The sequence below is a fragment of the Quercus suber genome, unplaced genomic scaffold (assembly GCF_002906115.3).
Source record: "Quercus suber isolate HL8 unplaced genomic scaffold, Cork oak 2.0 scaffold_583, whole genome shotgun sequence".
Taxonomy (NCBI): Eukaryota; Viridiplantae; Streptophyta; class Magnoliopsida; order Fagales; family Fagaceae; genus Quercus; species Quercus suber.
Window position 1 is genome coordinate 230536 of NW_027070028.1, and position 15530 is coordinate 246065.

Below are 15530 nucleotides of genomic sequence, written 5' to 3' on the forward strand. Positions count from 1 at the left end.
GCCAAACATCTTCCCTTGCATGGCTTTATCTTCTTCTTCTTCTTTTTTCTTTTTTTTATAGATAACTTGAAAACTTTTATTAAACAGAAGAGAACATTGCATAATGATGGAGAGCTTATTCCAAGAAACAAGGATTCTCTTCCATCCAAACCATAAAGTGAACAATACTAATAGCATCTTTTGCTAAGATATGGACAGGTCTATTTCCTTGTCTATATACATGAGAAAACAACACTTTTCTAACATGCAATGAATTCTCATTTGCGAGTCATATCAACAATGGAAATTTGTTAAGTATGGTACATTTACTCGGTCTTAGCCTAGACTTTTTGGCTTCAAGTTTTCCACTATCTAATATCTATTGCCTTAAAAATTTAAAATACTTATCTCATTTTTGGTTAGCTGGCGGTGATGTCGCTTTTTGGAGGATATAATTGGAGATATATTTTTTTTAGTACTGTGACATACACCCTTTATACACAAATTTTTACAAAACTAGAAAAAGCAACTCTGTAAACTTTTTCTTTTTGATATATTGATAATTTCTTATGAGAAATTTTTAGTTCTTATCTACTTATGTATAGTGATAATGAAGCCTTAAATTAAGAGGACGTAGGTTCATGTTACGTGTTGTAATATAAAATTTAATTTTGTTTAAGGTACACAGTGGGGGAGTAAATTAGGAGGAGGAGATGGAGGGAGGGAGGGAGAAATGAGAGATGAGGTTCAAATTATAGACATAGGACACTACAAAAAATATTACTTTTAGGAATTGGGATATCACAATCCTTAATACATAAATTTAGTTTTCAAGTACCCATAGACAATATTGTGACTCTAAGGGTCTTTTTAGTTGGAGAGAAATGAGGAGACAAAATACAGAGGGGAGAAAAAATTGGAGAGAAAATGGGGGTGGGGGAGTTTTCTCCCCGAGCCCACCATTTAGGAGGAAATAGTACTAGTTTTTTCCCTAAAGTCGTGGAGAAAACTAAAGAGAAAAGTGGGGAGGAAGTGGGTTTGATGAAAAATTACCTATTTGCCCTTCCCATTATTTAACATTGGTGTTCTTTTTTCTATTTTTTACTTCCTCTTTCTTCTTCTTTTTGTTTTTCCATGGTATGTTATTGTGCCACGTTGGTTGGCTTGTTTTGCTTCCTTTTCTTTCCTTTTCCTCTTTCTTTTTTTTCCTATCAAATGAATTTTTTTTTTTTTTATCATTAGTTTTTATTTTGCTAGATGTTTTATTAGTTGTATTAGTTTGTAGTAATTAAAATTTTTATTTTATAAATTATTGGAAATGTTTTTTTTATGTACTAAAAAGTTCAACCAAAAAAAATAAATAAATAAATTCACACTTTATTTTTAGTTCTATAAAGAATTATTGCTTTGAAGGGGCAACCTAGTACAAATACACCCAAGATATTTTGCCAATTTGAAGCCCAAGCTCTCCAACAAGAAACTATACGTACCCTGTCCTCTACGGCTCTATGAGTCTATATATCTACCTCCTCCCCCTATCCCAGACTCATCTTCTTCTCACTTGGCCGGCTATGACACTACATAGTCCCACCATTAGCAGCCACTATAAATCAAGGTAAAACTTTTAGTATTCCTTAAATTCTTGACTTTTAAATGCTTGGAGGAGCTATGACTATACTTGACCTCTATGAATCATAATACATGAGCATCAATGGTGTTTTGAAAGGGCTGGAGCTTCAGTTGAGCCGAAACCTTTTGTGCAGGTAATATTTATAACAGGCTAGCCAGATTTATAGCTACCTGACCTGACCCTCCAATGGCAGGCAAAACCACCAGTCTTTTAATGCTTCTCCTTCTCAGCTTCGCCTCCACTCTGCTTATTGGTCACTCAACTTCTCAGAACGATCGAAAGGTAAATTATCCGCTTAATTTACAGTTACATTAACTAGGGACGAAGCTAGAATTTCAATTGAGGGAATAATATGAATAAAAAAATTCATAAAAGTTCAAAATAACGTACACTCATTCGATCAATATTAGCAATTGATAAACAAACTGAAAAACACAAAATGATTGTTTTTTTTAAAACATTACAATACATGTATTGTTACTCAGATTAATTATGGTTGCTACTTGCTAGGTAAAAAAAAAAAAAAAAATTTTTTTTTATCATTAGTTTTTATTTTGCTAGATGTTTTATTAGTTGTATTAGTTTGTAGTAATTAAAATTTTTATTTTATAAATTATTGGAAATGTTTTTTTTATGTACTAAAAAGTTCAACCAAAAAAAATAAATAAATAAATTCACACTTTATTTTTAGTTCTATAAAGAATTATTGCTTTGAAGGGGCAACCTAGTACAAATACACCCAAGATATTTTGCCAATTTGAAGCCCAAGCTCTCCAACAAGAAACTATACGTACCCTGTCCTCTACGGCTCTATGAGTCTATATATCTACCTCCTCCCCCTATCCCAGACTCATCTTCTTCTCACTTGGCCGGCTATGACACTACATAGTCCCACCATTAGCAGCCACTATAAATCAAGGTAAAACTTTTAGTATTCCTTAAATTCTTGACTTTTAAATGCTTGGAGGAGCTATGACTATACTTGACCTCTATGAATCATAATACATGAGCATCAATGGTGTTTTGAAAGGGCTGGAGCTTCAGTTGAGCCGAAACCTTTTGTGCAGGTAATATTTATAACAGGCTAGCCAGATTTATAGCTACCTGACCTGACCCTCCAATGGCAGGCAAAACCACCAGTCTTTTAATGCTTCTCCTTCTCAGCTTCGCCTCCACTCTGCTTATTGGTCACTCAACTTCTCAGAACGATCGAAAGGTAAATTATCCGCTTAATTTACAGTTACATTAACTAGGGACGAAGCTAGAATTTCAATTGAGGGAATAATATGAATAAAAAAATTCATAAAAGTTCAAAATAACGTACACTCATTCGATCAATATTAGCAATTGATAAACAAACTGAAAAACACAAAATGATTGTTTTTTTTAAAACATTACAATACATGTATTGTTACTCAGATTAATTATGGTTGCTACTTGCTAGGTAAAAAAAAAAAAAAAAATACAAGAAAACAAAAAATCCAAAGTCAATTGTTGCTATAATTAAGATTGTTGTTAATATTAGTTATTATTGCTAAGTTAATTATTTATGTGTAGAAATGTTCTTTGTCTCTTTAATATAAAGATACTACAAAAAAAGGGGTCTATAGCCGCGTTTCAAAAACGCGGCTATAGATCCGAAAAACGCAGCTATAGCCTAGAGCCGCGTTTTTTATAGCCGCGTTTGCAAACGCGGCATAAACACCGCAGCAACACACCTATGGCCGCGTTTTTAAAAAACGCGGCTATAGGCCAGCTTTGAGCTGCGTTTATAACCGCAGCTAAGGGTGCGGAGCTATAGCCGCGTTTTACAAACGCGGCTATAGATTTTTTAAAAAACAAAAAAAAAAAATTCTTTTTCGGGTTTTTTTTTTTCCAGAAAACAAAAATAAATATATATATTTTTGGGTTTTTTTTTTCCAGAAAATTCAAAATTTGAAATTCAAATAAAAAAAATTCAAAATTAAACGTAAATCCAAAAATTTCAAAGTCAAACACAAACTCAAAAAATTCAAAATCAAATACAACATTCTCACAATACAAAAACACCTAGAAAATTCAAAATCAAACACAAACCCAAAAAGTTCAAAATCAAACGCAAGATATTCACAATACAAACAAACCCAAAAAATTAAAAATCAAACACAAACCCAGAAATTCAAAAACACAAACCCATTTTCTTACTAGCACAAATTGAAGCACAGATCAACAACACAATATCAGCAATCAAGCACAAATCTACAACGTAATCACAATATCAGCAACACAATAACAAAAATTCAAGCACAAATCCACAATAGCATCTCCTCCATTTTCTTACTAACTAAACATAAAATAACCAAAAAAAAAAAACTAGATCTATTGACAAATCAGTGTGCTTGAGATGAAGAAAATAATGAAAGAAAGGAAAAAAAAAAAAAAAAGCAGCTCCAAAGAAACAAAGGAAAAAAAAAACGTTGCCCAGTGAAAAGAAAAAAAAAAAAAAAAAGAGTTACCTGATGTGAAGAAGGAAGAAAGAAAAAGGAAAAAAAAAAAAAAGAGTCAACCAGATATGAGGAAGGAAGAAAAAAAAAAAAAAAAAAAAGGAAAGAAGGAACTTACAGAGAAATGTAGAGAGAAAGAAGAACTTAAGTGAAGAATGAAGAAACAAAAAAGAAAGAAGTAGAAATAAGGAAAGAAGGAAGTGGGCGGTAGGTGGGAAAGGAGGGCACGTGGGAAGCTTTTGACTTGATTTTTTTTTTTTTTTTTTTTTCTGTTGTTACATATAGCGGCGTTTTTAGAAACGCCGCTATAGGTCATGTCACTAAAGGGTAACTAAGCCGCGTTCGAAAACGCAGCTTCAGGTTATCCTATAGCCGCGTTTTCGAAAAACGCGGCTATAGGTAACGTCACAAAAGAGTTTCTAAGGTCACTGAAGTACTTATTACGTTGGACCTATAGCCGCGTTTTCAGAAAACGCGGCTATAGGTAACGTAACCAAAAGCATGAGTAAGCCGTGTTTTTTATAAAACGCAGCTATAGGTTGGCTATAGCTGCGTTTTTTTGAAAAACGCGGCTATACGTTGAGGCTTTAGCTGTGTTTTTAACAAACGCAGCTTAAAGTCTATCCTGGAGCTGCGTTTTACAGAAACGCAGCTAAAAAACGCGGCTTAAAGCTGCGTTTTTTGTAGTGAGATGTCAAACCAAAAACAAGTGCTCGACTATCTTTATTAAAACCATGCGCATCCTTAGTGCAATGGTCAGTCCACAAGTATAAATACTTGTGGAATGTGAGGAGGGCAAGAGCCAGGGTTCAAGTCTCCAGGAGGGAGTTTCACACACATATATTCTTAAATTAAGCTAAAATAGAAATTCTATCTTATAAAAATAAATAAATAAATAAATAAACTATCTTTATCATATATTTAGTAAGTCAGCAACCTTTAGAAAAAGAGAAGATCTATAAACACAAAAAAAAAAAAAAAAAAAAAAAAATTGACAAAAAATTGCACAATTGTTGATGAGACTAATTGTTAATGGTAGTTAAAAAAATGATATTAGTGATAAACCTATACGAGAACTACGAAAAGTTTGTCAACTTAACCTTTGTGAAAAAATATTGTTAAATTTTTTTATGTATGTTGCATTGCTATTAAATAAAGAAATCAAATCTTAATGCTCAACCAACTTTAATCAAATATTTGCTTTTTAGATAAACTTATTGACAAAAAGAATAAATCTATAAACACAAAAAATTGAACAATTGTTGATGAGACTAATTGTTAATGATAGTAAAAAGAAGTGATGTTAGTGATAAACCAATATAAGAACTACAAAAAGTTTGCCAACTTAACTTTTGTGAAAAAATGTCGTTAAATTTGTTATGTATGTCGCATTACTATTAAATAAAGGAAATCAAATCTGAATGCTCAACCAACTTTAATCAAATATTTGCTTTTTAGATAAACTTATTATAATATTTTAGCCTCTACTTTTTTTTGAAACCTATTTTAGCCTCTACTTTAGTTACATTATTAACTTTCTAAAGTGATTGGACCAGCTTTAATTTTGGGCATTTTTTTTTCTTCTTTAAAAAAAGAAAAAAAAGAAAAAAAAAATTGGGGAGTGAGATTTTGACTAAATGAATATGATGGGTTTAGTGAGTTTTTGGAAAATGTTTGGGCTTTCATATGCCAACCGTTTAATTTTAGTTGTTGGGTTGTTATTTGGGCTTTTTTAAGGAGGCCCATGATGTTGTTAGGGGGGCCAAGTTTATTGGGCTAAATTCTAAAATAGGTATTGTGTTAAGGAGATTTTTGTAATGCTATGGCGGGGGCCATGGCCCCTTTGGTCTCCCCACCCAAATCCCCTACCTCTATCCCTGCCAGCAATTGACGTAGAGTATGTAGTATTTGATTTTTTCTTCTCCCTTTAATTTTAAACTTTGGATACTTCTTAAAGGAAAAAAAATTATGTGGCAAACTGTGATTAGTAGAGAATAATGTGAAATACTCATAAAAGAAGACTTTTAGGCATAACTTAAACTGACTTTATTTTCTTGATATGATATGATATTATGCACGCAGGCTTATATTGTGTATATGGGCAACAAGAGGGATGAGGTTTCCACATCATCCCTTTACACAAGCATGCTACAAGATGTCATCGGCAGGTTATAAAAGTAGTATAATGGCACCACCATAAACATCTATATGAATCTTTTTTTCTTTCTTTCTTTTTTTTTTTTTCTTTTTTTTTTGGTTATAACAAGTTTTTACATTTTTCACGATAAGTTTTTATCATGTTATATGTAGTGGGAAAATAAAAAGTGGAGTCTCACATGTTGTATTTTATATCTATGTCACTTATTTTTTTAGAATCTTATATCATGATTACATGTAATATAATAAACATTGGTTTTTACATATTATTATATTATTAAGATTATGTGATTCAATATAAATGTTATACATTCAATATATATTTGTGGTTTTACCTTAAAATTATTAATAATATATTATATATAAAATTTTATTACCAAAGTCTCAAAAAGTTTGAAGCACTACCCTGGTTAAATTCAATTTTACATTTTCATTTTATGTTTTGATAAAATATTAAACTTAAACAATGTACTTTATGTAATATGAGTTAATTTTTCCATTTTGTATTTTTATTAGCTATTATTTTATTATCAATTTCAATGCTTTTAGCAATTTTGTAATTTATATAAATATGATTTTTTTTAATTTATCCATTAGATTCAAAAAAAGTTAACAAGATCTCAATTACATTAAAAATATATGGTTATAGTTATCAGGCATTGAAATGCTTATAGGTCCTAACTTGTCAAAATGCATATTCCTACTTTCAGCCATATTGGTCCAGAATCTTTACTCTATAGCTACAAAAGGAGTTTCCATGGATTTGCAGTGGACCTAACTGAGCAAGAAGCTCAAAAAATGGCTGGTGGGTGAACCTAATCACAATTCTTCCTCCCCCCCTCCCCCCCAAACAAAAAAAAACTTGAATTCATAACAAAATGATGTAACAACAAATATGTAGGAATGGATGGGGTAGTGTCGGTGTTCCCTAACCAAAAAAAGGAGCTCCATACAACAAGGTCATGGGACTTCCTTGGCCTTCCTAAGCAAGTCGATAGACCAACAACTGAGAGTGATGTCATTATAGGAGTATTTGACACTGGAATTTGGCCGGAGTCTGATAGCTTTAATGACAAAGGATTTGGTCCACCACCTAGCAAATGGAAGGGCGAATGCCAGGCCTCAACCAATTTCACTTGCAACAAGTATATCTTTAACATCCATCTACTATGTTTTGTATTTTATTTTATAAATTACTAACATGACTTGTTGTAAATTAGTGAACAATAAAATTGATGTTAATCGTAGAGCAAGTAAAAGTAATATTGTTCTAATCACAAAAAGCCATGTTAGCAACTAGGGAAAAAGTTTGTGAAAAACGTTGTGCTAAGCACATAAATTTAGAGTCAAAAGTACAACTAACAAATGTGGTTACAATTAACACAGTAAAATCATTGGAGCAAAATATTACCGCAGCGATCGAGATTTTCAAAAAGAAGATTTTCGATCTCCAAGAGATTCAGATGGCCATGGAACACATGTTGCATCAATAGCAGCTGGGAACTTGGTGAGCAAGGCCAGCGTACAAGGTCTTGGTTTGGGAACAGCACGAGGAGGGCTTCCATCAGCACGTATTGCTGTGTACAAAGTATGTTGGTATTTTGGCTGTGATGATGCTGATATTCTTGCAGCATTCGATGATGCCATTGCTGATGGGGTTGACATAATATCTATTTCAATTGGCGGATCTTCTGACAACTATTTTATAGATACAACTGCCATTGGTGCCTTTCATGCTATGAGAAATGGAATATTGACATCAACTTCTGCTGGTAACCGGGGTCCATATCTAGCAACACTCTCAAGCTTTGCCCCATGGTCTCTTTCTGTGGCTGCAAGCACCATAGACCGAAAGTTCTACACAAAGGTCCGATTAGGTAACAACAAGATCTATGAGGTAATTAATATGCCCTTGTTTTGGAACATAAATAAGTTATTCTACTTTAACTGTTTCACTTTATCAACTGTACGTAGTATGTCATGCCTACCCTCCCATTGTAAACTTTTGTTATTTTCTAAGGATAAAAAAAAGTACATATGTAATAAACTACTGTCGGTGAAGTATAGAATATAACACTCATAGTGGAATTTAGGAATTCTTTTTTTAAGAATAATAATAATAATAATAATTATTATTATTATTATTACTGACCTATAAGAAAAGATTCTATGTATTTTTTTTTTTTGAAAAATAATAACATTAGTAAATGCTAATACATAAGGAAAAATTCTTATATCCCACTCTTAGTATTCTATTTTATACTTCACCAATTGTAGTCTATTGCACATTCCTATTTTTTCCTCATAAAATAACAATAAATTAAGCTATGAAAATATTGGTACATAGTATAATGTAATTGATGGAACATAAAGTAAAACACTCTCAGTCACTCAATGTGAGATATGGAGTTTCATTTTATTTGAAAGTGCTGAGCGAACCATTTCCTTAAAAGTGTCAAATCGCATGCGTAAAGACTATGGTATAAAAATAAAACTGCAAACTAATTTGAAGAATTTCTTTACTTCGTGTGTAGGGCATTTCAATTAATACATTTGACCTCAAAAATGAATCCTATCCAATAATTTATGGTGGAGATGCACCAAACAAGACAGAAGAGTATGGTTCATCCTTGTCCAGGTAATTGAAAAAAAAAAGAGGGAAATTTAAATAAGCCTTAACTTTTTTTGATATATACATATACAAAATGAAAAATTCTAGTACCACAAAAAATTATACAACTTCTTTGTTATAATTGTGATGTGACAAAGCATGATTGGTAAAGAAAAAATTGTGGGCCTATTTATAAGTGATAGTTAAACATTCCCAGTTTGCCATGTCAAAATTGTAACAAAAAAATTATGGAATAGTTTGTAGTCTTAGAACTACTCACAAACAAAAGGAGAAAAATTTAAACCATTTGCTGGTTGAGTGTACATAAATCTATTAAACTAGCAGGTAAAATATTCCTTGTGCTTCAAAAAAGTGGTACCAATTACCAGGAACCTTATAACTCAATTGAAATTTTTTAGCATTTTTAATGGAAATATTCAGGATTCAAATTCATCCACTTAACTATCGAATTATTAAAAAAAAGAAAAGAAAAAAAGAAGGAACTTATTGGAAAAATGCAGGTATTGCTACGAAGATTCCTTGGACAAAACTTTGGTGAAAGGTAAAATTGTACTTTGTGATGCTGAGAATGATGGGGTTGGGCAACTCTTAGCTGGTGCAGTTGCTACTGTGATGCAAGGCCGACGCCCCACTTCTGGGGCTATTGCGTTTCCCTTGCCTGCAGCTTACCTTAGCTTGGAGGATGGTGCCGATATTTACTTGTACATAAATTCGACAAGGTATTAATCTAAAATATCTTAGACAATTAAGGACTTCACAACTCATAGGACACACTAATCCTAATCAAGATGCACAATTTTACAGGAGCCCAACTGCGACTATTCTTAAGACTGATGACCGAAAAGATCCATTTGCACCTTACATAGCTGAATTCTCATCTAGAGGTCCAAACCCAGCTACACACAACATTCTCAAGGTAACTTTCTAGTAATCAGTAATCACTTTTATTATGCATCAATCCCAAACGACTATGTCAATAGTGGTGAATAAAGTTGTAAAATAGGTTACGCTCCTAAAATTATTGGTATTATTCTTCTTATTGAAATCTATTTTATGTTGTTTTAGCCTGATTTAGCTGCTCCTGGAGTAGACATTCTAGCTGCATGGTCACCAATTTCTCCAATTTCCCCAATTTCTAATGTCAATTTTGATAAGAGGGCATTGTCATATAATATAATCTCGGGGACATCAATGTCGTGCCCTCATGGTTCAGGGGTGGCTGCATACATCAAATCTTTCCACCCCACATGGTCGCCTGCGGCTATTAAATCTGCTCTTATGACTACTGGTAATAACTATATTCAGTTCCTAATCTTGGTCATTTTAAAGCCAAACTAATTAGTTTGTTCCTTAAGTTTAAAATGATTGTTTTAAATCCCTAACAAAAGTGAGTCTCTTTTGTCTATAAAGCTTTAAGTGATCGTCTTTTGTTCCTAACATGTCTAACGGAATGATGATATGTTAGTTTTTAGTTTGGTCACATCATCATTTCATTAGAGAGACTTGACGGTTGTTGAATAAAAATAAAAAAAAGATTACTTTAAGTTTGTTAGGAATTAAAAGATATAACTTTAAACTTTAGGAACTAATATAGTTCGTAAATTAAAATTTAATAATCAATATCGTATTTTATCCTCATTTTAATATAAACCATAACCACAACCAATTTGGTGAATTACTTACAGCTGTCCCCATGAGTCCTGAAGAGAGCTCCGGAGCTGAATTTGCATATGGTGCAGGCAATATTAATCCACATAAGAGTGCAAATCCTGGTTTAATATATGATATTGATGCACTTGACTACATAGCTTTTTTGTGTGGACAAGGATATAGTACAAAGTTATTACAAGCTGTTACCGGAGACAATAGTAGTTGTCCCAAAGGTACTAATGGAAAAGTTTTCGATCTAAACTATCCTTCTTTTGCTCTATCCACACCATCTTCAAATTCTATAAGTCATGTTTTCAATCGAACGGTCACCAATATTGGAACATCAACATCTATATACAAAGCTAAAGTGAGTGCCCCACCTGGACTTAGTATCAAAGTGAACCCTAGTGTTCAATCATTTACATCACTCAAACAAAAGCTATCGTTTGCTCTTACGATTAAAGGAACAATTGATAGACAAATAGTCTCGGCTTCTTTAATTTGGGATGATGGCACATTTCAAGTGAGGAGCCCCATTGTTGTGTATGAAGCATTTTGACATTCTATATATGGAACATGTATTACCGATATTAAGCAAGCAAAAGCTTTGGTATCAAAAATAATATTAATAATAAAGCAAAAGCTTTGAAGTATTATGCTCATATAAAGAAGGATGACAGCAGCGATGAAATTACACCACAAAAAATGAATGTAAACCTTTGCTGCTTGATTGTAATTAAATGTAGTGCCCATATTAAAGATTATGTATTTCTGATATGTAATCAGGGTCAACTTGATACAATTTGAGACTTAAGATAATGGTGTATTAATCTTATTTCTCAAAAAAAAAAAAAATGATATGTATGTTCAATCACCACCATAAAAGTAGTATAATGGCACCACCATAAACTCGCTATATGAATCTTAATTTTTTTTTTATTTTTTTGGTTATAACAAGTTTTTGACATTTTTCATGATAAGTTTTTGTCATGTTATATTTAGTGGGAAAATAAAAAGTGGAGTCTCACATGTTGTATTTTATATCTATGTCACTTGTTTTTTTAGAATCTTATATCGTGATTACATGTAATATAATAAACATTGGTTTTTACATATTATTATAATATTAAGATTATGTGATTTAATATAAATGTTATACATTCAATATATATTTGTGGTTTTGCCTTAAAATTATTAATATAATATATTATAAATAAAATTTTATTACCAAAGTCTCAAAAAGTTTGAAACACTACCCTGGTTAAAATTCTATTTTACATTTTCATTTTCTGTTTTGATAAAATATTAAACTTAAACAATGTACTTTATGTAATATGAGTTAATTTTTCCATTTTGTATTTTTATTAGCTATTATTTTATTATCAATTTCAATGATTTTAGCAATTTTTTAATTTATATAAATATGATTTTTTTTTTAATTTATCCATTAGATTCAAAAAAGTTAGGAAAAAAAAAAAGTTAACAAGATCTCAGTTACATAAAATTATATGGTTATAGTATCAGGCATTGAAATGCTTCTAGATCCTAACCTGTCAAAATGCATATGCCTACTTTCAACCATATTGGTCCAAAATCTTTACTCTATAGCTACAAAAGGAGTTTCTATGGATTTGCAGTGGACCTAACTGAGCAAGAAGCTCAAAAAATGGCTGGTGGGCGAACCTAATCACAATTCTTCCCCCCCACCCCCCCCCCCCTTGAGAAACATGTGATTTTTATTGAGTATATGTAATTGTTTTTTTTTTCTTAATTTTATAGTTCATTAATATTAGATTCTTCATATTTTGCACTCATTAACTTACTTGACACAAAAATTAAAAAACTTAAGTAACATGCTTAAGTGGATAATTATGGCGTAGTCCCCACATAAATTTAGACAGGTGCAAAATTGGATTATAATTTCAAATTTTAATTCAACTTTCTCTAAGTTTTACCTATTAATATATATATATATATATATATACATAGATGACTTATAAATTTGAATTCTTTTTAGTTATATGATTATGTTTTTTATTGTTTATTATATTGGATTCCTCGTTTTCTACATTAAATTTACTAATTTGGCACAAAATTTATAAATTTAGATTAGATGAGACACATGACACAAAATTAAACTCTAATTGAAATTCATTTTTTTCACTAAATTAACTCACTGGGCACAAAATTCTAAAATTTAGATTAGATGAAACACGTGGCGCAAAATTAGACTCTAATTGAATTTCAATTTAAAATTTAATTAGATTTTCTCTTTACTTTACCTATTATATATCTAGATATATAGATTATTGCTTTGCCTTAAAGACTCTTGATAGGATTTGAATGTTGGGACATTCAATAATAAATTTTGAAGGGGCGGCTTAGTATAAATACACCCAAGATATTTTGCCAACTTGAAGCCCAAGCTCTCCAACAAGAAACTACACCGTCCTTTTCGGCTCTACCTACCTCCCCCATATCTCACTCTCATATTCTTTTCACTTGGCTGGCTATGTCACTACTACATCTTCCCACCATTGGCAGCCATTATTTCCACGTACCCTGGGGCACAATATCGCTATAAATCAAGGTTAAACTTTTAGTTTTCCTTAAATTCTTGATTTTTGAAATACTTGGAGGAGTTATGGCTATACTTGACCTCTATGGATAATACATGAGGATCAATGGTGTTTTGAAAGGGCTGGAGTTTCAGTTGAGCCGAAGCCTTTTGTGCAGGTAATATTCATAACAGGCTAGCCAGGTTTATAGCTACCTGACCCTCCAATGGCAGGCAAAACCACAAGTCTTTTAGTGCTTCTCCTTCTCAGCTTCGCCTCCACTCTGCTTATTGGTCACTCAACTTCTCAGAATGATCGAAAGGTAAATTATGCTTTTCCGTTAAATTTACAGTTGCATTAATTAGGGAGGAAGCCAGAATTTGGATTGAAGAAAGAATGTGAATAAAAAAAAAATCATAAAAGTTCAAAATAACACTCATTCAATATTAGCGATTTATAAACAAACTAAAAAACACAAAATGATTGTTTTTTAATACATTACATGTATTGTTACTCAAATTAATTATGGTTGCTACTTGCTAGGTAAAAAAAATACAAGAAAACAAAAAATCCAAAGTCAATTGTTGCTATAATTAAGATTGTTGTTAATATTAGTATTGCTAAGTTAATTATTTATGTCTAGAAATGTTCTTTGTCTCTTTAATATAAAGATTTCAAACTAAAAACAAGTGCTCAATTATTTTTATTAAATATTTAGTAAGTCAGCAACCACTAGAAAAAGGGAAAATCTACAAATTAACACCAAAAAAAAAATTGACAAAAAATTGCACAATTGTTGACAATACAAATTGTTAATATTAGTGATAAACCCATATGAGAACTATGAAAAATTTGTCAGCTCAACTTTTGTGAAAAATGTTGTTAAATTTTTTATGTAAATAACATTGCTATTAAATTAAGGAAATCAAAATTGAATGCTCAATCAACCATTAGCAACCAATAACTAACCAACTTTAAGCTAATATATATATTTTTAGATAAACTTTATTATAATATTTTAGCCCGTGCTTTAGTTACTTTATTTACTTTCTAAAGTGATTGGACCACCAAAAAAAAAGTGATTGGACCAGCTTTAATGTTGGGTATTTTTTTTTTCTTTTTCTTATTTATTTATTTATTTTTGACTTTTTTGGGGTGGGAGATTTTGACTATATGAATATGATGGGTTTAACAAATTTTTGGTAAATGCTTAGGCTTTCATATGCCCATTGTTTAATTTTTGTTGTTGGATTGATATTTGGGCTAAAAAAAAAAGAAGAAGAAGGAGGCTAAGGATATTGTTAGGGGGGCCAAGTTCAATTTTATTGGGCTAAATTCTATAATAGGTTTAGTGTTAAGGAAATTTTTGAAAAGTTATGGGGTCATGGCCCCTTTGGTCTTCCCACCCAACTCCCTTAGCTCTATCCCCACCAATTGACCTATGGTGTGTAGTATTTGATTTTTTTTTCTCCCTTTAATTTTAAATTTTTTCTATTTCTTAAAGACGGAAAAAATTGTGTAGCAAACAGAAAAAAGTGAAATACTCATAATGTAAGAGAAGACTTTTAAGCATGATTTAAATAGACTTTATTTTCTTGATATGATGTGATATTGTGCACGCAGGCTTATATTGTGTATATGGGCAACATAAGAGACGAGGTTTCCACATCATCCCGTTACACAAGCATGCTACAAGATGTCATTGGCAGGTTCTTGCATCTAGGGGAATGGATATCCCAACCGTTTGTCAGCTTTGTAACTCAGGTACAGAAACAATCCTACATGTTCTTAGAGATTGCCAAGTTGCCCGGAACCTTTGGACTGCCTTATCTCTGCCTTTCCCTGATGTTTCCTTCTTTGGTTTGTAGCTCACTGACTGACTTCGGCTTAATTGTTGTAGCACCAAAACTTTGGCCTCTTCGGATGTAACCTAGGGTATATTTTTTGCATTTGGAATATGGACCTTATGGTCCCATTGGAATGGAGTTTTGTTTCGGAATGACAGAAGTTAGCGGGACCTAAAGCATGAAGTCTTAGCTAAAGTAAATGAATTTGCTTATATCAAAATTAATGGCAAGTTGACTGCTAACCGTTAGACCATTAGAGTGTTCTGACTTAAGCCTCCTTTGAATTGGTACAAGCTTAATTCAAATGGTTCGTTGCTTGGAAATCCCTGATGAGCTAGTGGTGGAGGCCTAATCCGAAACGACAAAGGGGAATGGATGAGAGGTTATGTGAGGGCTGCTGGGCACACAACCAGTTTTGCAGCAGAGCTTTGGGCACTTAGAGATGGTATCAGGTTTGCATTTCCCTTAAACTCCCTGCTGTGATTCTTGAGCTTGATGCCAAGCTTATTGTGGAGCTGATGCAAAAGGAAGATTGTAATCAAAATAGCATAGATGCCTTAGTGAGTGATTGTAAGTCAGGTCTGAGAGAAATTC

At 32.0% G+C, this 15530-nt stretch overlaps 1 protein-coding gene across 3 annotated transcripts; it reads left to right on the forward strand.

The window, feature by feature from the left end:
* The first annotated feature begins 2360 nt into the window (after positions 1-2360).
* Positions 2361-11303, forward strand: LOC112001880 (cucumisin). 3 transcript variants are annotated; one of them, XM_065764782.1, is made up of 11 exons: positions 2361-2528; positions 2677-2825; positions 6175-6260; positions 6960-7054; positions 7151-7394; positions 7636-8146; positions 8784-8887; positions 9382-9600; positions 9686-9797; positions 9947-10169; positions 10567-11302. In XM_065764782.1, the coding sequence occupies exons 2-11, from the start codon at positions 2730-2732 to the stop codon at positions 11088-11090; spliced, it is 2214 nt and encodes a 737-aa protein (XP_065620854.1). In that variant the 5' UTR covers positions 2361-2528; positions 2677-2729; the 3' UTR covers positions 11091-11302. The 3 variants fall into 3 exon arrangements, with proteins under 3 accessions (XP_065620854.1, XP_065620855.1, XP_023889812.1); XM_065764783.1 differs by having other exon boundaries at positions 2361-2825; positions 7666-8146; positions 10567-11303; XM_024034044.2 differs by having other exon boundaries at positions 2361-2825.
* Positions 11304-15530: the final 4227 nt, after the last annotated feature.

Bases quoted from the DNA above. Each gene is read 5' to 3' on its own strand.
- LOC112001880 (XM_024034044.2), top strand. From the start codon at position 2,730: ATGGCAGGCAAAACCACCAGTCTTTTAATGCTTCTCCTTCTCAGCTTC. The intron at 7,055-7,150 runs GTGGGTGAACCT...ACAAATATGTAG, and splicing joins AGAAGCTCAAAAAATGGCTG to GAATGGATGGGGTAGTGTCG. The intron at 9,601-9,685 runs GTATTAATCTAA...ACAATTTTACAG, and splicing joins TTGTACATAAATTCGACAAG to GAGCCCAACTGCGACTATTC.